This window comes from Sciurus vulgaris (assembly GCF_902686455.1).
Source record: "Sciurus vulgaris genome assembly, chromosome: 2".
Classification (NCBI taxonomy): Eukaryota; Metazoa; Chordata; class Mammalia; order Rodentia; family Sciuridae; genus Sciurus; species Sciurus vulgaris.
This window is the reverse complement of record NC_136462.1, coordinates 179,004,875-179,026,474: the sequence shown is the minus strand read 5'-3', so window position 1 is coordinate 179,026,474 and position 21,600 is coordinate 179,004,875. Positions and strand designations below refer to the sequence as shown.

Sequence of the window (21,600 nt, the reverse complement as noted above, 5' to 3'; positions counted from 1 at the left end):
GCCCCTCCACGGCCCGAGCGCCCGCTCGCGCTGCTCCCACAATGCACCGCACAATGGCCGGACCGCCGCCACTACCGGGGCCTGAGCGGGCCTGGCGGAGCCCGAGCGCGGCCCGGCCCGCAGCGCGGGGCCCGGAGCGCGGTGAGTGCGGCGAGAGCCCCGGGGGACGGCGGGGAGCGGGGCGGGAGGTCGTCTCGCTGCGCCCGCACGCCGGCACCCGGAGCGGCGGCGCCCTCATCTTGGGCCTCTTCGCGCGGTCGCCCACACCCCCGAACGGGGGCCCCCTCTGCGCCGGCCCGGCCCGAGATAGGCCCCAGGATGACGAAAACTTTACCCGGACCTCATACCTGTGCTTGGGGGACCCGAAGAAGCCCCACCGGCCCCCCTCCCTCCTGAGACCTGGAGACTCAGCCTGAGGGTCCGCCTGTCCCGACCCCCAGGTTCCCTGGAGACCCAGATAACGTGCTGCCGACCTTACCAGGGAGCCGGGTCTGGGGGACGCAGATAAGCTGCACCTGCTCCCTCCCTCAGACACGCCTACCCCGACCCACATAACCCCCTCTTTCCTGCTCCAAATAGTCCGCGTTTTACCCTCTGTTTCATTTGCCGGGTTTACATAACCCGCATTGAGGCTTCCCTCAAATACCCGAGTCTGGAGAATACAAATAAACCCTACCCGTAGTTCCCTTCCTAGTGACCACAACTTTACACATTTTCCATCGGGATACCCATTTTGAGGTTCTCTTGAAATTCAGAGAATTTAGAATATGTTTAACCCCCAGATCCACCCTCCAACCCTTAGAATCCTCATCTCTCTCTCTTTTGGGGATCCCTTGGATACGCAGATAACTCGCTCTCATGATTCTTTGCCGTGCTTGCCCTTCCTTCCCATTCCTGGGACCCCGACCTCCAGACTTCTCCCTGAATTTGTCTTCTCCCAATGTGTCCATATCCACCTCCCAGTCTTGGGGAACAATTTAATATTTCCCACCGCACATGGGGTGGGCTAGAAGCTAGTCTGGGCCAGGCCCTTTACTGCAAATCCAGCCCTATTCTGTGGCCCAATTTGGTGGTGTCCTGTAAGTGGAGGATAAGGGGGCAACAGTGTCGGGAAGTTGGTGCTTTTCACCTGTAAGTGTAGCCTGTCTCTGCCTTGTGTGTTTTTCCACCTGTAAGCTTGGGGCTGTGATAGTCTGGCCTTGGGTTTCTAATCCTCCCCTAGGGCCCAAGGTGAGGCCACTAGATTGGGGGGTGGTGTGTCTAATCAAGTTTCCTCCTGGTGAAGATGAGGCTTTCGTGAGTTGCAGCCATTTGCTTAAGGTCTCCCCAGGAGTGGAAGGCTGCGGGAATCTGAGGAAGTAGGGAATCAAAGGAACTCCAAAGAAGGCCCATCTACACTGACAGAACTAGCAGCCGAGAGTAAATCCAACCCCCTGTTAATCCTGTTTGATGTTTCTTGGAATGATGCAAGTCATTGAGACGCTCCAGCCTCCCTGTAATTTAATTCTCCCACCACTCTGGAGTGTTGTGTGTGTGAGTTGGAGTGAGCAGGGCTGCTATTCCCATTCTCCCCTTTGCTTCTCACTGTTTTCCAGCCAACCAGTGTGCTTTTTGGATTTGTTTCTGGTGTTCCAAGTGAGGACCTATTCTCTATATAATTTCCTAGTTGCTATTTTGACTTTTGCTTTATGGGAAGATTCAGTCAACCCCAAGGAAAGCTTCTGGGTGTATTTCCTCCTCGGCAGGTGTTGAATTGAGTTCTTCAGATCCCCAAGTAGCTCTTGGGCAGGAGGGATAAAAGCTATTTTAAGGTAGTCACTGAAGTGGAGCTGTTAATCCTCTGTGGGTCTCTTTAGTTAAGAACACTCAGAGATTAACCCTTTCCTTGCGGGGGCAGGGAACTAGCTCAACAGTATTTTGGGGGGCAGTTGGGAGAATTGGAGTGTGGTAGTAGAAAGCAGAAATATGCAATTCAATACAAAGAGATAATAGCTCTCTTTTTTGGGGGCACTTATGGCAGACCAAACCCAATGCTGAGCCCTTTACATACCTGCCTAAAATAATCCTTACAGCAAGCCTGTGAGGTAAGTATTTTTAGCTTTGCAGATGAGGAAACTGGCTAATAATGGAGAAAGAACGCAGTTTCTATAGAGATGATGTAATAACATAAAAACTATAGTTTCATCAGAGGGCAGCAGGCATCATGGCACACAACAGACAGGAGCAGTATGTCTCCATTTCAGCTTCCAGAAACCACACAGTTTTGAGCAAGCATTCCTATTTGGGGTATGGAGACTTAATAGAAGAGGGTGTAATAAAAGCATAATAAACTGGCTGTCCAGGCAAGAGAAAAATTTGGCCCAGGAGATGTGCTGGAGGAAGGTGAAGCAACTGGTTAGAGTGGATGTGCTAAGGGTTAGTCTTGAGGGAAAAGGGAGGGAGGGAAACTCACTCTGAGGCTTGAGAAGATACTAAAGGGAAAAAAGAAGTACTAGTCAGGTGCCGTGTAGAAAAGAGGCAGATGCAACTTGGACCTCAGAGAGGACAAGTTGCATGTATTCAGCATATGTTTCATGTCATTTCTAAGATAATTATTTCACTTAATCCTCTGGGAGAATCTTATAGGTAAGGAGAAGAATCTCTGTTTTAGAAATTGAGAAAAGTGAGGTTCAGAGAAATAAAGTAACTCGCTTGTGATTTCACAGCCAGTAAAGTGGCAGCTCTTCTGATAGCAAGTCCAAGGTTCTTTCCATACTGCCAACCCCCCTCAGATCAGATGCCAGAAAGGATCTTAGGTTGAAAATATACTGAGTTATACCAGTCTGGGAGGGATTGTGTTTGTTTTATGGGAACAGGTTCTGTCAGCTTTCTGGAGTTGTTACAGTTAGAGCGTGAGACCAGAAGAGCAGCTTTGAAAGGGAAGCAGAATTCTTTTACAGATTTTGGAGGAAGAAGAAGTCTGAAGGAACAGGCCTGATTATGTGACACAAATCCAGGAATCTTCTGGATCACAGGAGTTTGCAAACAAAGGGCAGAGAGACTAGATTCCTAAGAGTTCCTAGGTAATACTAGCAACAGCTTGTTGGTGACAGTAGGTAAGGTCTTTACTGTGCCTGTGTGTGTGTGTGTGTGAGAGAGAGAGAGAGAGAGAGAGAGAGAGAATTAAACCCAGGTGTGCTTAATCACTGAGCTACATCCCCAGTCCTTTATTTTTTTATTTTGAGACAGGTTCTCACTAAGTTACCTAGGTTCTCTGAGTAGCTAAGGCTGGACTCAAACTTGGGATCCTCCTCCTGCCTCAGCCTCCCAGGTCACTGGGATTATAGGGCTGTGACACCATTCTCAGTTTACTGTGCCTTTAAAAAGGTCTAGAGAAATAGGATCTGGGTGGTGGCTCTTTTAACCCCATTAAAAGCAGATCAAGGCAAGCACATGGTTCCCGCCTTCCTCCTGTTCTATCAGTACAACCTCATGTGCTCTTCTGAGCCATTACCAGCCTCTTTCCTAGAAGCCCATTACTCACTCTTTCAGTAGCAGCATGCTAAACTGCTGTGTCTTGTTTGTGCATGTTTGAGAGAATAGATGAGGTGGACGTGTGGGAGGTGGGGCTGTACCGTTCTCTTTCTGAGTTTGTACGGAATTTCCAGGGCTCGGCTCCCCTTAGATCAGCCAGAGTGGTGTGACTTGCTTTCCTCTGGCTGCCATTCCCAACTTTTCAGAGACTGAAGTGCCTGATTTCACATATGTAGAGAGAACAGAATTTGACTTTGAAGGTAGGGGAAATTCCCACCAAACAAGACATGTACACTCAAGTTCACCCTCTTCCTAGTTCCAAGGTGCATAGTAAGCACTAGTATTATAAACAGGTAATTCCACCCTTGCCAAGGAGGAGGGGATTTAGACAATGAAAGCCAAAGACAGAGGCCTTTGAGGTTTTTAGAGAAGCAGGCAAATATGCCATAATGACTTGAAGGCTCAAGTGAGTCTAGTTTTTAGTACTGCCTACCCCCTTGCAGCACATGATTCACATAAAACATGGCCACCTGTGTGCAGATCTTTCTAGGCACATCTCCACTCATGATGGGGAAATGTTTATCACAGTACGTTGCAATGTTTCTTCAACAAGGGGAATGGTTCCTGAACAGGATGTAGTTCATGTTAATGATGAGCAAAGCTCTCTGGGGCATGAACCCGCTGATACTATCATCTCGTTCATGGCCAGTCTGTTGGATGAATGGTCACTGTAAGCAGCAGGTGCTAATGAGCTGAGCAAGCACTCTGTGGCCCACATCTAGTTTGTACAGTTGGAGCCCTCCCCAGATTCTTGTGGACAGTCCCCAGATACCCCCTTTGCTCTCTTCACATGGAAAAGCCTCATGACTACATTTGTCATGATCTCTTCAAAGGGAATCTCCGTTGCGTTACAGTTGGTAATCTGTGGTGCACTGATGAGTGTGAATGTGGGGTCTGTTGTGCCCCTTTTGAGCGTCAGTATGGAAACTCCCATTCCTTTCTTCTGAGTTGGTGTCAGGAAAAAAGATGTTTCACCATTCCTTCCCTCCTTCCTTCCTAGTACCACTTCTGCCAACAATAGAATGGATCAGATTTCAAGTTGACATTTCTTTTCTAGATACTAGGTATATGGCAATGAAAAATAGATAATAGGAGCCCTTAGAATCAGTCAGGTGGAGAAATCTAAATTCTAATACAAGTGTGTTACCTGCTGCTGATGGAGAAATGCATATGTGCCCTGAGAGTCTCTAAGAGGGGATGCTCAGCACCTTGGGGTGTTGGACAGGCTTTGCCACAGAGGTATGGGCTGGACCTGGAGACCAATAGAACCAGAAAGGTGATGGAGGTCAGGATGGGAACCAGTACTGGCTTAGCTGTTGCCTCCTCAAACAGAACCTCCTGTCGTCAAGAGTGCTGCTAAGAAGCACATCTGGCTCAGGGGCTGGCTCTTGGGGTGTAAATTTCCTAAGTAAAGGCTTTTTCCTTCTCTGTTGCCTTTTGGACATTTTATTGCTCCTTAGCACCTCTGTGAAGAGGAGATTGTAGAAAGTATTAGATGAGGGGGGAGGGTAAAGAGGAGGAGAAGGAAGAATTGCTGTCTTTAGACTCAGTAGCAAGGATGTAAAAGTGAAGTCAGAGGGAAAGTTTAGAGTTTTAAGGGCTTTTAGTTACTTATATCCCTGTTTCTTATTAGCTTAGGTAGTACTAGTAATAATAGTTTCCACTAAGTACTTACTAGGTACCTAGCCTTCTGCTGTCTTATATTTATGGTCTCACTTAATCCTCAAAATACCCTTAAAATTTTGGTGGTGGTTATGCCTGTTTTATAATTGAGGAAACAGCTCAGGGAGGTAAGTAATCGAAAGTCACACAACTTATAGGTGGAAGGTCTGGGATTGGAATGGGATCTGTCTGCCTCCAGAGCCCATGTTCTCATGGTATTGGGCTTCCTAACACCAGGTGTTCTGATATTTCAGGTGAAGAGATTGTTTTCTGAAGGCTGCGTTGAAGGCTGTGACAGAGCGGAGAGCCTGTGTTGAGCTGATGGGGAGGCTTTCTGAATAACATGGCCCTTCGCCATTAGCCTTGCCATGACCACATTTTTCACCAGCGTCCCTCCCTGGATTCAAGATGCAAAGCAGGAGGAGGAAGTGGGCTGGAAACTAGTTCCCAGGCCTCGGGCCCGGGAGGCAGAGAGTCAAGTGAAGTGCCAATGTGAAATCTCGGGGACACCCTTCTCAAATGGGGAGAAGCTGAGGCCTCACAGTCTCCCCAATCCAGAGCAGAGACCGTATAGCTGCCCACAGCTGCACTGTGGCAAGGCTTTTGCCTCCAAATACAAGCTGTATAGGTAGGTGAAATTCCCGTACCTCTTCCTGCCCTGAGGTTCCCAGAGGTCAGAGCTATATAGATGCCACCAAGTGTGGGGCTTTATCTGTGACAGAAGAGTGGCGGTTAATTTGTCCAAAAGTATACTCTGAACTCTAACAGATTGAAGTCATCACTAAAAAATAATGGTATTTTTGATTTAGACACTAGAATCTGATAGGAACAGTATCAGCTGTGACTAAACTAGACTGAACATTGTTTTCAATACTACTTTCTCCACTCCTGTTAGGTAAATTATCAGAATCTTAGCCAGAAATTAGAAATCAGTCTTAGGACTTCGGAAGAAAAGATTTTCTGATCCACTCTATAAATTTTGAAGTGGAGGTTCAGAGCAGGGATGAAACTTATCCAGGATCACATAGCTTTTTAGGTCCTACAGTGCTGCTTTTACTGAATCAGCTTGACTCAGATGATTACTTTTGTTTTTGTAGAGTCCCTGGTGCCCTCTGGGTCATCTGCTTTTCTGAAACTTGTAAGCCCAAGAAACCCTACTTAATATGAAATGGAATGTGAAAGCCTTTGTTAAGGCCTATATGGCAGAGCAGATTTGGTGGGGAGGGGCCTCTAGAAAGCTAATTTCATTTTGTCCTTGCCTTTCTATTAGAGGAACCATGAATTTGCCCTTTACAAATGAGTTGGATTGGCCTGGTGCACAGTCATCTAACCATTCATTCATCTACCCAACTAGTATTTTGATCCCCTGCTATGTGCTCAGCACAGTGTTAGTTGCTTAGGGATGGACTAGAGAGCCAGATGGATGGGGATTCAGGCCCTGCTTGAGTTTGCTTTCTTAATACTGGAGGTATTAAGAAAGTAGTAAACAAGTGAATATATCAACAAATGACCACAGAAAGCCTCAGTTCCTCATCAGGAAAACAGTTCATAGGAAGGAACTAAAATAGGCAACACCATAGTGTGGAAGCCAGGATTATCTTCAGGATACTGTCTTTGGTTCTCAGGAATGTTTTGATTCTCTGTGTGCTTCTATATGTTAGGGGGATTCAAGTTAGAACCATCCTCTCAGACTTCCTTAGAGATGGTCTGGGAGCCTGTGGGAGGCTATGGGAGAAGTTCTGGTCCAGGAGACAGGAGCCCTGGCATAATTCTTTTGTGATTTTATGTGAGTTACTAAATACCTCTGGGTCTTAGTTTCCCCACCTACTAGTCAAGAAAATAGATTCAATCACTCAGTACCTCCCCGTCTTGCTCAGTTACAATGTATATGGAGCTGTGGATTACAGTTCCTGAATTTTGAGCTGCTTTCCAACCAGATGGGAGCAGGTAAACTAAGGGATGCTGAGGTGTGCCTTACCACTAAAACATTTCTTAAAGTGTTAACTGATTTACTGGTAAGTAGTTCAAAAGTTATAAGTGAATATGCAGTGAAAGATGAATTGTATGCACATTTGAAGCCCCTGTTTCTTTCCCAAAAGGCAGCCAGTGGGATTTGTTTCTCATGTACATTTCCTGAGACATTCAAATATGTATTCCTTCCTTTTTTATTTTCAAATGGAATCATATTACATGTTCTATATTGAACTTCCTTTTTTGAATTAGCTCAGTATACCTTGGGAACTTGTTCCAGATCAGGAAGTTTAGATATATTTCAGTTATTGCGTCCTTTTTTATTTTTATTTATTTATTTTTTTGTGGTGTTATTGATTGTATGCTCTACCACTGACTACATTCCCTACCCACAGTGTTTTTGAAGAGGAACTACATTGACATAATTCAAAATTCGGAAGGTACCGAAAGGTATATAATGAAAATTCTCCATCACACCCATCCCTTAAGTTGTCCAATTCTTTGCCCATAGGCTACCAAAGATGTCAAGATTCTTATATATCCTTTCAGAAATATTTTCAGCACATGCAAGTAAATGTGCACGTTTTTCACCTTTTTTAAACACAGAATACCATTCTCTGAACCTTTTTTTTTTCACTTTTGTACCTCTTTTTTTCAGTAGTTTTTATTTTATAGATTTAGCATACTTTATGTAACCAGTTCCTTATTGATAGATTGGATGTTCGGATTGTTTCTTGTTTTGTTTGTTACTACAACCAATGCTGTGAAGAATAACTAGTAGATTTTGTGAGGACATGGCATAGATTATAACTGGCATGGTGTCCTGTTGCATGGCTTTACCATAGTTTTTATATCTAGTTTCCTATTAGTGGACACCTTGGTTGTCTAGTCAGCCCTTGTGATCTTCTTTCTACTTTCTCCCCTGTCTTCCGTCCCTACCCCCAGGCACATGGCCACCCACTCAGCCCAGAAACCCCACCAGTGCATGTACTGTGATAAGATGTTTCATCGTAAGGACCATCTGCGGAACCACTTGCAGACCCACGACCCCAACAAAGAGGCCCTTCACTGCTCCGAGTGTGGTAAGAATTATAATACGAAGTTGGGCTACCGTCGCCACCTGGCCATGCATGCTGCCAGCAGTGGTGACCTCAGCTGCAAGGTGTGCCTGCAGACCTTTGAGAGTACCCAGGCACTGCTGGAGCACCTGAAGGCCCACTCACGTCGGGTAGCAGGTGGTGCCAAGGAGAAGAAGCACCCCTGTGACCACTGTGACCGGCGGTTTTATACTCGCAAGGATGTTCGGCGGCACCTAGTGGTGCACACAGGCCGTAAGGACTTCCTGTGCCAGTACTGTGCCCAGCGGTTTGGCCGAAAGGACCACCTGACCCGTCATGTTAAGAAGAGCCACTCACAGGAGCTGCTCAAGATCAAGACAGAGCCAGTGGACATGTTAGGCCTACTCAGCTGCAGCTCCACAGTCAGCGTGAAGGAAGAACTGAGCCCTGTGCTGTGCATGGCCTCTCGGGACGTGATGGGGGCCAAGGCCTTCCCTGGCATGTTGCCCATGGGCATGTATGGTGCCCACATCCCTACCATGCCCAGCGCGGGCGTACCACACTCCCTGGTGCACAACACGCTGCCCATGGGTATGAGCTACCCTCTGGAATCCTCACCTATCTCTTCCCCTGCTCAGCTCCCTCCAAAATACCAGCTTGGATCTACCTCATACTTGCCCGACAAATTGCCCAAAGTGGAGGTGGATAGTTTTCTGGCGGAGCTTCCTGGAAGCCTGTCTCTCTCATCCGCCGAACCCCAGCCCGCCTCACCTCAGCCGGCGGCAGCTGCGGCCCTCCTAGATGAAGCACTGCTCACCAAGAGCCCCGCCAACCTCTCCGAGGCCCTCTGCGCTGCTAATGTGGACTTCTCCCACTTACTGGGCTTTCTTCCACTCAACCTGCCGCCGTGTAACCCGCCTGGGACCACAGGAGGCCTGGTCATGGGCTACTCCCAGGCTGAGGCACAGCCCCTGCTCACCACTTTGCAAGCTCAGCCTCAAGATTCCCCAGGAACTGGGGGGCCACTGAACTTTGGGCCTCTGCACTCCTTGCCTCCTGTCTTCACCTCTGGCCTGAGTACCACCACCCTGCCTCGTTTCCACCAAGCATTCCAGTAGCCCACACGGAGGCCCTTAGCTCAGTCTCTTGCTCTGTCAGGGAGCCATAGTACCCACCTCGTCTGCAAAGGCAGCTGAGCTTTCAGAGCTGGGTTCAAAAAGCAAAAATTCCAGTGTCTGTATGGAGCACTTGGTTTGGGGGTTCAGGTTCCAGGATCATTTCCAGGAGGAGCTTTGAGCCCCAGCACCGTGAAAAGATCTCCTACCATAGGACTTTCAGGTATTTTTACTTTTATTTTTATTTTTTTAATTTGAATTGGGAGCCACACTTAGCCCTCTCCTTCTCCAAAGTGTCAGAACCATCTCCTCTTTGAAGAGGAAGGCCTCTTGGAGACTCGAGGACTTCACCTTGGATGACCTCAAGAGAAATAGCTCAAGAGGCCCACCTCTGGTCCCAGCCTTCAGACCCTACAGCAGTTAGTTGGTCAGACCCTGCTGTGGGAGGTCACTTGGCTCCATTATCTGCTTCCAGCCGGCAGGCGGGAGAAGGCCTCTGTTTCTCCCGATCATCCCCGTCCCCACTGTACCACCAGCTCTGTTTTCAGTCAGTGTTGTCCAGCAACGGTACCGTTTACACACTTGCCTCAGATACACCATTTCACCTCCCTTACCACGCTGTTAGCCTTAGAATGATTGCAGTGAACACTGTTTACACACCATAAATCCATTCCCACCAGTCCATTTCAGTTAGCACCAGCCTGAACCACTTGGTACCTGGTGTTAACTGGAGCCCTGTTTACAAGGCGGAGTCGGGTCTTGCTGACTTCTCTTCACTTGAGGTCACATTTTTCCCCCGTGGGGAAATAAACTGACTTTGGACTGCTTCAGTCTCTGCCATCTTCCATGACTGCGTCTGTTCCTGCCTTCCTCGGCAGTGTCCACAGGAGACAGGCAAGAAGATTGGAGCGGCTTTCTCACAGGTCTACAGTTCTGTTTTTCTCCAAGTACATCATGACCCCCTCATCCTCCTTTTGAACTGGAGAGGGGAAGAAATGAAAGGCATGCCCACATCCATCACCTCCCCATCCCCTGACCTCCACCCGCAACATCATGAGCTGTTGTTCTTACGTCTTGCAAGGAGGGACTCTGTTCCAGGTTGGTGTGGATTGCAAAGGAGAGGGAATGAGCCCTTTGTCTCCCTCCTGCCTGTTCCTTTTCCAGGAAGTTGTGGAAATGTTGGAAGAAGAGTTTTCAGAATGTTAGGACTGGGCAGATAGTTGAGTCCTATTTAATCATTGTTGCCGCTCATACCAAAATTTTTCTTATCCACAGTGTCCCTTCTGTCTTCCACTTTGCAGTCCCCATAGACTCATGGCCACTGTGCATAGGTTTCTCTGCTCTCCATCAAGAACTTCCCATGGTTCAGCACCCCTCAGTTTTGCCCCTAGTATCTAGCACAGCTTCTTGAAAGAAGTGATTAGTTCTTTTGTTCGTGGGGCTCCCTGCTACAGACTGCACGACCCTTACCCAGAACCCCGCCAGACCCCAGGCCCTGCTTCATCTCAGTTCTGCATGGGCTCTTCCCATGCATGGAAGGGAGGCAGCTCAGGGGCCACCATTGTGGGACCCTCTTTAGACACCTCCTTTCTGATTCAGAAACACACTTCTACCTCTTTACTGTTAACTCCTACAGATGTGGCCAGCAGTTTCTGAGCACTTCTGTCAATGGGTGCCTCGTGCTGGCTTCTCCACTAGGGTTTCAGGAAAAACTACCTAGGAACTGCCTCACCCTCCTACTAGGCCTCCTGTCCCCCTTCCGTCTAGATTCACTTCAGGAACTGAGTCTTCAGGAACTGTGCAGGTCCAGTCCCAGGCTTCTGCTTCAGCCCAGGCCAGTACTCCTTGTTTTAGGTGAAAGCTTTAAAATCTTAGCTCCCTGATCCTTGATTGCATGCAGTGTGGAGTGAATAATAAGCGTGTTTTGATTTAGGCAAGGTAGCTTGGGATACCTTTTAAAAAGCAGAACCAGTTATAAAAAATGTCAACAAGTTTAGCATTGGAATAGGCGATTTGCTTCTAAAAATTCATTTCTGTGAGTCCCAAGGACTAATTAAAATTTATTTTTTAAAAGCATCTACCTTGGTACACAGCCACCTCCTGCATGCCGTGCATGTTATTTGAACTGGTATTACAGGAAATGGTGTGTGAGAGTCTAAGAACTCACTGCTGCCAGTCTCCTTGTATCTGCTCTTCCCTAGACCCAGCAGCCCTTTTTGCCTTGCCTGCCACCTTCCCTGCACCCTCAGATTCTAGAGGGTGCCCTGGACCATACAAGATAAAGTCCTGGACTGTTAGGGGAGTCTTACCCTCTGTTTGCCCTTTCCTGACTCTTCCCTCGATTTGTGATACCAGGAACCTTATAGGACAGGCAGAGCTATTTAAAATCTTACAAATGGGGCCTGGCCACCACCTCCTGTCTTTTTTCTTTGTCCTCTCCTATTCTTCCCCCTCACTCACCTCCCTACACACACACACACACACACCCTCCCTCCTTCCCTCCCCCTCCCCCTCTCTCCCTCTCCCTCCCCCCCTCCCCCTCCCTCCCTCCCTCTCTCTCTCCCTCTCCCTTTCTCTCCTCAGTACCCTTACCACCACAAGGAACTTTCCCGTCACTGTGAACTTTGCTGGTGCAGAGGAACATTATCTGCCTTCATCTTTTTGGACCACATCCCTGCTGTTTCTTAAGCTTCTTCCCACCCCTTGCTCAGAAAAGCCCTTTTGGCCTGGCTGTTCAAAGGATAAGAATAACTTTATCTGTGTTCAGTACCGAAATTCACTTCAGTACCCCTACAGAGGCCATGAGATTCTGGAGGACATGTGCCCAGGATGGGAACCATGGCATGTGGCACAAACCAATCAGGGACCAGAAAAAAAGGAGTGATGTTCTCTTTCCCTGCCACCTCTTCCAGCCCATCAGCGATCAGCTGAGGCATCGCCCACCCTGCACAGTAGGTGGTCAGGGCTGATATAGTCCTGGGGGCCTGATAACTGGCATGCCCAGGTGTCAGCCCAAAGGGTCCCTGTACCATCTTAGTGAGCTGGGAGGCAGGGAAAGGTGCACCAGTGAGTCCCCCCGACCCCCGCCACCCCACCCCAACCTTTTATAAGTGGCATTTTGTTAATGGAAATCCGGGAAGCAGGTGTGATTTCTTTTTTGCTCGTAGATATTGTCTTAAGTTGAAATCCTCCCACTACCCTAAACTTTCCCTAGTAGCCCCTTTAAATTCCCTCCTCCCTTTAGGTAGCTATTTTCTCCACCCCCCTCTCCACCTCCCTTCTTATCTAGGAGCTGTTTTTAAGCACGATTTTTTTTTAACAGGTTATATTGTACAGGATCAATATTTTGCTTTTTAACAAGGATATTTATGTAATAAGAAACTTTGCCTTAGGCAGGTGTTGGCCAGAAAAGTCCAGATTCCTCTGGGACCCTACCCTGGCCTCTCCTGGAGCTCTGATCCTGCTGTGGAAGGAACTGGCTGTGACCTTCACCACCAGAGAGTAGGGTCTGGCGAGGGAAAGAGGTGTTCGCCCATCATAATCTAGTGCCTCCATGGAGGGTGTGGAAGTGTTCCAGTCCAGTGGCTTCCGGTGCCGGTGGCCTTCCTGCGCTGATCCTCCCCCACACCTCTCCACCTCTGCATGTCCGGCACTAGAACTCCTGAACGCCACTTCTCACGCTCTTCCCTCCTTCCCCGTGGTCGAGGCTTTGGAGCCACTCTTTCGTAACGCCAGATTATTTAAAGAGAGAAAAATACAAGACGAAAACCTTCTAGCACTTTGTAAACACAGTGAATAACCTCTTGGAGTATTTTTGGCTTTATATAAAACAAGGTTTTTAATTGTAAAATATAAGTGCCATTAGAAAATGCACAGGGCATATCTTTGTTAAAGTAGATTTTTTCAATGTTTTACAGAATTACATTTTCAAAAAAAAGTTTTTATAATGAAGTTGTTTATTAAAAACTTCTGAATGATGTGTTTGGCAGTTGTGAACCTAATTGGGAAGGGGTTGGAGAAAGCCTGGAATTGGGAAAAGCTGGAATCTCCAGCCATCTTTAGCATCCAGAGCGAGGATGGCGAGCGTAGGGCAGACGGTAATAGCCCTCACAGTAACAGGATGTACTTTGAGATGAAAGATCTGAATATCTTTGAGGTAAGTGGTATCATTCTATCGGCTAATCCTGGGTGCAAGGATCAGAAAACCTAAATCAAATTGACTTTAAACAGCAAAATCTCAGGTAACTGAAAATGCCAGCAGTAGCAGTCTTCAGGTCAGGCTTGGTTCAGAGGTTAAAACGTTCCTGGCCTCAGCATTCCTGCGTCTCTCTGCCCTACCTTGTAGTACTGGGACTTCATCCTCAGGCCCTACAAAGTGTGTCCTCCCTTTGTGTGAGGGTAGAATTCTGCCACGATTTTCTCTCTTTTTAATGCATTTTTTTGCAGATGGACAAAATACCTATTTTTTTTATGTGGTGCTGAGATCGAACCCAGTGCGTCACCCGTCCTAGGCAAGTGCTCCACCACTGAGCCACAACTCCAGCCCCTGTGCCATGATTTTTGACTTGTCATTCACACACAGTACTGACCTGAGGAGAATCTTCAGGCTCTCGGGAGAACTTCTGTTCACAGAAACCCCAGTAAGCATCTTGTTTCGTTGGCTTCCATGGCGTTGCCCCCCTCCCCCGTCACAAAAGCAGTTCCTGTCAGTGACTTCCAGACTGAGATCAGGGGAGAAGTGGTTTCTCACAGTGAATTTAGAAAACTGTTAGGATAGGTAACTGGTTGTCCAAGAAAAGAAATGTCTACCATAGTCACCCATACCGCCTGGGGTACACAGCTGGTGACAGCTAGAACCTAGCTTTACCCATGCCTGAACCCAGTCACTGTTGAGAGGCTGATGTGCCTTCTTCACCTGCTTCACATTGCTCGGCCCGTCTTGACAAATGTCATCACCGTCCTGGGCACCACCCCTCGTGCTAAGACCCTTCCGTCAAGGGCCAGGGTTACACCCAGAGCACACCTCCAGTGACCTGTTTCCTCCAGCTAGTCCCCACTTAGAGCTTCCACCACCTCCCAACAGTCCATTAAATTACGAACCTATGAGTGGATTAACCTGCCGATGAGCTCAGAGCCTTCATGATCCAGTCACTCCCCTGAAGCCCCACCTTTGAATATTGCTGCACTGGGGATCAAGTCTTCAACATAGGAGCCTTTGGGGAACAGTCCAGGTCCAAACCATGGTACCAGCCCAGTACCAGGAGGGCATTAACAAGCATTAATGTGTGTGTGTGTGGTATACAAAGGAAGTGAGCTGACCTTCCATCTCTGGCTTCCTCTTAAAATGTTCACTGTCCCCCTCAATGAATTGGGACCTCGAGAGAATCCACTTGCCCTCTAAGTGGTGTATATCTCAGGGTAGTCCAGGTGGCTCAGATGAGGGAGCTGTCATGTCCATGGGGCAGGATGCGGCTCAAGGCTTTCTGGAGTGACAGGGACAGAGAAATGGCATTAGGTCTGCTGACCTCCATATGCCACAAGTTTAGGAACTGAGACCACAGGAGCGTAGATGTATTTGCAGGGTCATGGATTGCAAGGGCTGGTCCACTCAGGCTCTTAGTCTACCCAGGTACTGAAGTCCACCTTTGTGAAATGAGTGCACCTGAGCAAAAGGTAAGGCCTTTGGCCTGGCACAAAGTGAAGCAAGGTCCACCTGGCCTCAGCCAACCCGCCCAGGAGGATCTTGGGAACCAGGTGATACTTTCTTGCGTGCCGCTCTGCAGTGGTTTAGGCCTTTGCTTGCTTGCGATCCTTGTTCTCTGATCTTGTTTCTTCCCGTTCTCCACATAAGGAGCACCTTCCTCTGCACCCGTTACTGTGTTCTTCAGCTCCCGGTTTGGGTCTGGCCAGTCTCTGTAAGGAATACCTCTTGGCCCCTCTGCTGTGCCCGTGTAACTTTATCCTGTGTAAGGTGCCCACAGTTGCCCAGAGAGAGCCCAGCAAAGGGAACGGTCAATGCCAGGCGTGGTGGCCATGATGGGAAGGTTATAACCAGTAAGGGGGGATTGGGTCCATCCCCTGCTGCCTGCCCCAAGCTGCCCCTGCTTGGTCCACCCCTGCACCTTTTCCCGCCTCATCTGGGGCCAGTTCTATTTGGCGCGGGTGGCCGAGTCCCCACCGGCCAGCCCCATCCCCACCTCAACTCTAGGTCCCTCGACTCCCCCGCCGCGAGGACCCTAACGAGTCACATCCGGGAGAGGGGTGCGAGGGGCGGAGCGCGCCCGGAGGAGGAGACAGCACCTCCCCGCCGCCTGGCCGCGACCTGCCACTGCCGCCGCCCCTGCCGCAGAGCCCGCAGTCTCGCCCGAGCCCCACCAGCCCAGAGGCTGCAGCAGGTGATGGCGGACGAGGGGGCGGGTGCCCTGGAAACCACCAGGAGCCCACCGCCTGGGCCCGCGCAAGAGGGGTGCCAGCGCCTGGCCTCAGGAGTTGGGGGACACAGGGACCCCGACCCTGCCGCCGGCCCCGGGACCACCCCACCTGCCCCAGGGCGCCGGGAAGTGGTCTTGGTGGCGACTGACCCAAGCATGGAAAGCGGCACCGACAGGGACGAGACCCCAGAAACGTGTAGCGCAGAAGAGTGGGGGGCTCAGGCGGAGGCCCGTGGGAAGGCCGAGGAAGTGACGACTGAGGAGGGCGCCATCTTCATGGAGGAGGCCGCGGAGGCGGTGGAGAAGCAGCAGGTCGGGGAGGAGAAGCTGGAGGTGGGCGCCAAGGCCCAGGAGGCCCTGAGGCCCCTGAACCTTGATGGCCTCATTGTGGACCCATTGCAGGCCGTCCAGTGGGAGCTGGAAGCCCTGAGCAGCCAGGCCGACAGGGCCCACCTTTGGCTTGAGCGCAGGTTTGGGAGGATGCGCCGATTGCACCTCGCCCGGAGGAGCTTCATCATCCAGCATATTCCCGGCTTTTGGGTCACTGCCTTCCTGAACCACCCACAGCTGGCAACCATGATCAGCCCCCGGGATGAAGACATGCTGGGCTACCTGATGAATTTGGAGGTGAGGGAACTCAGGCAGGCCAGGTCAGGTTGCAAGTTCAAGTTCCATTTTTGGAGCAACCCCTACTTTGAAAACAAGGTAATAGTGAAGGAGTATGAGTGTAGGTCTTCAGGCCAGGTGATGTCCATTGCAACTCGGATCCAATGGCATCGGGGTCAGGAACCCCCAGCCCTGGTTCACAGGAACCGGGACACAGTGCTAAGCTTCTTCAGCTGGTTTTCACAGCACAGCCTCCCAGAGGCTGACAGGGTAGCCCAGATCATCAAAGATGACCTGTGGCCCAACCCCCTGCAGTACTATTTGCTGGGGGATAGGCCCCACAGAGCCAGGGGAGCCTTAGCAAGGTGTCCCGCAGAGGCCCCACCTAGGGCCTGCAGGTTCCAGTCTGGCTAAGTCCTGCATAGGACTCCTTTCCACCTACTGTGGACCTGGGCTCAGGCCAACAGTGGGTGCTCTACTGTCTGCCTTCTCTGGCTTTCTGTGGCTCCTCTGGATGTTCTGTGGACACAGTTCCTAGACTATGGCCTTCGTGGCCACTCTCTGCTGTTTCCAGGGAATTCATGCTGTTCTGTGTCAACATCACATGACTGTCACATGCCACTGCGTCTACTTCAGTACATCCAGTGCTGTGCACGTGTCCTGCCACCATCTTCATGGCCTGGACCCATCTGTGATCTAGCCTTCCCACCCATTTTTTACTTTGGCACTCATGAGGCATCCTGAAGAAGACGAGGCCTAGTGTTTCAAAGCCACAGCAGGATGGGCTTTGCGTTTGCACTGGCTGTGCTCATGGCAGCCCACACATGGGCTGTGGCAAGCTGAGTCTCATCACCCCAGATGAAGCTGGGGCAGTTGGTGCTGCCTGCCTACCAGGCTTGGGCATTCCATGGCCTCAGGACCACAGGCCAGGTTACCACCAAATGGACTGTTGGGCCTTGGGCAGAATGACCTTGGTGAGGTCTAGAGCATGGAGCAGTGGGCAACATGGTCTTTGTGACTCCACTGCTCTTCCGCCCCATGGTGGCCCCCATCACAGCTTGCTCTTGAAAGCCTGAGCTCTGCCCCATCAATGCCTGGCCATCACATTTCCATGAGTTTTGACCAGGTGACTGTCAGCCCTTGACCTACCCTCAATTCTATAAGAATTTCAAGAACTGCCTGTGAACCCTGGTGGGCCACCTGCCAATCTCAGGAGAGCTCCTAATCCCCCAGAAGCCCTGCCAGGTTGGCATATTTGGGCACATACTCAAGGTGGAGGCAAGGATGAGATCCTCCAGGAGCCCACTTTCCTGAACCCTATTTCTGGACCCACAGAGAATCCATACCCTTCACTGGTTCCCCTGCCCACCTGTTCTCAGGCTGCCAAGTTGTGGATGCTGGGGATCCTGTGTACATCCACCTAGATCTCACCATTCTTCCTTAAAGTCACAGCTCAGAAACAAAAACAACTGAAGAAGCCAAGTTTTTGTAAATAACTAAGAAGATGGACTTTCTTGAATTCACCTTTGTCTCCAGAGAGCTTGTCCTGTAAACTGTCAGGGCTCTCTTTGCCCCCTCTGCTCACGTGCCCCACCTCATTTAGCAAGGTCTAGACTCAAAGGTGGGCAGGGCTGCTAAGCAGACCAGGAAGTCCCCGGGGGCAGGGATGGTTAATCATTTCATTTTACACTGTGTTCTTTTGGAGGAACTTTAGTCCAACTCGTCTCCCTCCTCCAAATCCAACTCCCTATGTGCCCGCACCCCTCCACCGGTTGCAGGTTTCTGTAGGAACAAGAGTTGGGCTGCCTTCTCTTCAGGGACTGCAGGCTGTCTCCATTTCATTTAGGGGAGGTGGTGGCCCCTTCCTGTGTAAGGCCTGTCTTTTGCTCCCTAGGACCTTGGAACGCAAAATTAGTGGGGAGGGAAGTGCAAGAAGCTGGAGCCAGTAGGAAAGGCTGGGGCGGCTGAGGGCCTGCGGGTAGAGGAAGCAGAGTCCCCTGATTTTTGCTAACCTTTTGGATTCACCAATATGTTTTGTAAATTAGAAGAGAACACTACAACTTTAGAGTTTTTCTCCTAGTCCGGTATGACCTTATATGTGTAAAGTTAATGCTACTGGGTTTTTGCTTCTTAAACCTGTGCATCCCCTTCTCTGTGTGAGCCCACTGGGAAATTGAGCTGTTCAGGCCTGTTTGTTGCTTTTAGTTGAGAACATTTGTAAAACTGTCAATGTAATTGTTCTATGTCACTCAGAAACTTATGTGACTCTTCCTGATTCTTATCAGGCTGTGGCCTGGTACCATAACCTGTTCTTAGAAGTAGTTTGAAGAAGGTGTTTTTTTAGGACTTACCACCAAAGTTGTTACCATGTTTTGTGAGATGACCTCCAGAATGGTCTCTATGATCTGTGCCCTGGACTCAGGTTGCAATTGGCATCACTATAACTGATATCGCTACTTCTTAACAAATATTTCCAGACTGATATTGTCCAATCCAAAGAGGTTTGTGGCACTTTTGCCTTCTCTATGCATGATGGAAAAATAAAACCTTTTTGGTCTGGGGTAAAAATAACTTGGATCTTGTTACTCCCTCATCTAAAACTCTCTTGACACACCGAACAAATGCCCCAGTTTCCTATTGCAGCAGACAACACCCTGCCTTTTCTGGTCCTTGCCAGCATCTGTCATTCACCTCCTCTTGGATCTCTCTATGCCGACTGACCCCTACACACTGGCCTCTGCTGCTCCTTAAATACAGCAAACACGTTCCAGCCGCGGGGCTTTTGCCTTTGCTTCTCCCTCTCTCAGGAATCTTCTTCCTGCAGATAGCACATCTCTGGCTCCCTCAATTTGTTCAGGCCTCAAGCATCGTTTCTTCAGAGGCTCTCTTGTCCTGCCCGCCACGATTTTCTCCTTATCACTTGTAACTCTGAAACAGCCTTGTTCTCTTATCTTCTCTCTTTCCCCTCTCACATGAGTCAGGAGAACAGGACTGATCTGTCTGCTGCTCCACCTCACATGGTTCAGTGTCCAGAACCCCAGAATTACCCCTGTGACTGAATGACCTTATCCAAACGACTTGCTGTGCTGTACGGGGTTCTGACAAGATAAAGAATGAGGCATGGTTTCTCCCCAAGGGTTTCGGTTGGGTGGGGACAGGTGATTGCAGACAGAATCCAATGAAGTCCAGCTCGGCAAAGAGTTTGCCCCAACTATACACGATGGAGGTCATGGGTAGAGACTTCTCTGAAGTCAGGACCCTGGAGCTGGCCCTTTAGGAATGGGCACAAGTTTGAAAAGAGGGGCTGGAGAAGGGAACTTCTGGAGAGCAACCCACATGAGCAAAAGCATCGGAGTTTGAAAGTGCCAGGTATGTTCACGCACAGTGCATGGCTGCCTGAGAGGCGAAGCTGGATGGGCAGGTTGAAGCCACCCTCTGAATGTGGGATTCGGGATGCCAAGCCAGGCTTTATCCTGCAGAGCGCAAGGAGTGGAATCAGGTATGGTTCAGAGGTGAGAGGTCACAGGGCAGCTAGAGGAAAGAGGAGGAGAGTGCGCCAGGTCTTTAGTGTCTTCAATTTGAACCTCATCCATCCCGCCAAGCTGTATCTCTTCCAGGAAGCCCTCCACAATTGCCCTGGCCCATGCTAATCTCTGCCACCTCCCAAGTACAGCCTAAACCCAGAATTTGGGGTACGGAGGCCAGGCTGGGCCACACCCTTTGGGGTCATCTCAAACACCTTTTCCTGACCACTGCAAGGGGAATTAGGAGGAGCCGCTAGGCATCCTGGTGATCTTAGAAGCTGGTGCCCCATGTGGCTTGCCTGGCATGTGCCTGGTGATTGGCGGTGCACTTTGGCTCCTGCAGCCCAAATTTGGATCCAGGTATATGGTGTGATTTCTTAGCTCCTAAACAATGGTACTTCTGTAAAGTGGGTTCTTATCAATGACATGCTTCTGTCACTCTGTAACTCTGTAGCAACCACATGTCCCTTCACTCTTCTGGGGCATGAGTCTCATGCTGAGAACCCTTTTTTTGTGGGGGTACTGAGAATTGGATCCAAAGCATGTTAGCACTAAGCAATATCCCCAGCCATATTTATTTATTTTGGTACCAGGGATTGAACCCGGGGGTGCTTAACTACTGAGCCACATCCTTGAACCTTTTTATTTTTTATTTTGAGACAGGGTCTCACTAAGTTGCTGAGGCTGGCTCCAAAGCTGCAGTTCTCCTTCCTCAGTCCCCTGAGTCCTTGGGATTGCAGGCGTGCGCCACTACACCTCGTTTTATCTTTTATTTGGAGACAGGGTCTCACTAAGCTGCTGAGACTGGCCTGGAACTTGCCATCCTTCTGGCTGAGCCTCCTGAGTAGCTGAGCTTATAGGCGTGCACTGACACCTGGTGAGAACCCACTTTTGCTTGCTCACTCACTGACCTTGAGTCACTCAGCGCCTCTCTCTACGGGACACCAAGGCATGAGACTGTTCTGGTCCCTGCCCTTTGAGCTCAAGGGTCAGTAGCTGGTTGAAAAACAGTGATAATGACCACCAATGTTTAGTGTGCACCTATTACATGCCAGGGGCTTACATGGATATAGCAGATGGGTAGGTCTCTAAAGCTGAGTCAAGCTGTGTCCATCTGTTCCAAACCTTCCAGTGGCTCCAATCTCACAAGGAAAAGCCAATAAACGGCATAGCCTGCAAGACTCTCATGATCTGACCTCGGCTCACCTCCCCTAGATTGCATACCAGCCACTTGCTGCTCTTGCTTCCTGTTCCCTTGGCCTATAACCTTCCTCAGAAATCTGCAGTCTGGCTCTTTGCTTCATTAGGGCTTCTCAGCTCAGATGTTGTACCTCATATTCAAAAAGAGAATTTCACCCCTGTAGGGAAGACTTCCCTGATCACTCTGTTAAAATTACCTAGTCACTTCCCTTTTTTAAATTTGGGTTTTGCTTTAGCACTCACCATAGGATAGCATCCTGTGCAGTCGTTTATGTATCTGCCTTTTTCTCTACACTCTTAGGACTTTGTTTTGTTCACTGCTGAATCTCTTCCCCAGGATCAAGCTCAGCACAGTCGGAGGCTCAGTAGTTCTTTATGGAATGAATAAATGAATGCTCCACATCTGTGAGGTTCAGGAGGAATTTTCAGGTGGGCAAAGGGACAACAGGTCACCTGACAA

General features: G+C 49.5%; 3 protein-coding genes across 5 annotated transcripts in view; all 3 read left to right on the top strand.

Annotated features, from left to right (window-relative positions):
* NOL4L (nucleolar protein 4 like) overlaps nucleotides 1-21,600 on the top strand; it is a 384,060-nt gene that overhangs the window by 286,369 nt on the left and 76,091 nt on the right. The window lies entirely within an intron of this gene.
* PLAGL2 (PLAG1 like zinc finger 2) lies at nucleotides 15-11,341 on the top strand. Of its 2 annotated transcripts, XM_079128277.1 has the most exons (3): nucleotides 15-141; nucleotides 5,490-5,863; nucleotides 8,152-11,341. In XM_079128277.1, exons 2-3 carry the CDS (start codon nucleotides 5,604-5,606, stop codon nucleotides 9,380-9,382), a joined length of 1,491 nt encoding a protein of 496 aa, XP_078984403.1. In that variant the 5' UTR covers nucleotides 15-141; nucleotides 5,490-5,603; the 3' UTR covers nucleotides 9,383-11,341. The 2 variants fall into 2 exon arrangements, with proteins under 2 accessions (XP_078984403.1, XP_078984404.1); XM_079128278.1 differs by lacking the exon at nucleotides 15-141 and having other exon boundaries at nucleotides 187-5,863.
* On the top strand, nucleotides 11,939-18,987 carry LOC306653581 (putative testis-specific Y-encoded-like protein 3). 2 transcript variants are annotated; one of them, XM_079126635.1, is made up of 2 exons: nucleotides 15,074-16,122; nucleotides 16,213-18,987. In XM_079126635.1, exons 1-2 carry the CDS (start codon nucleotides 15,778-15,780, stop codon nucleotides 16,828-16,830), a joined length of 963 nt encoding a protein of 320 aa, XP_078982761.1. In that variant the 5' UTR covers nucleotides 15,074-15,777; the 3' UTR covers nucleotides 16,831-18,987. The 2 variants fall into 2 exon arrangements, with proteins under 2 accessions (XP_078982762.1, XP_078982761.1); XM_079126636.1 differs by having other exon boundaries at nucleotides 11,939-18,987.

What these genes read in the sequence shown, in the direction of transcription:
- PLAGL2 (XM_079128277.1), top strand. Translation starts at nt 5,604, where the DNA reads ATGACCACATTTTTCACCAGCGTCCCTCCCTGGATTCAAGATGCAAAG. An exon ending in TCCAAATACAAGCTGTATAG is followed by an intron (nt 5,864 to 8,151) that starts GTAGGTGAAATT and finishes CCCTACCCCCAG; the next exon opens with GCACATGGCCACCCACTCAG.
- LOC306653581 (XM_079126636.1), top strand. Translation starts at nt 15,778, where the DNA reads ATGGCGGACGAGGGGGCGGGTGCCCTGGAAACCACCAGGAGCCCACCG.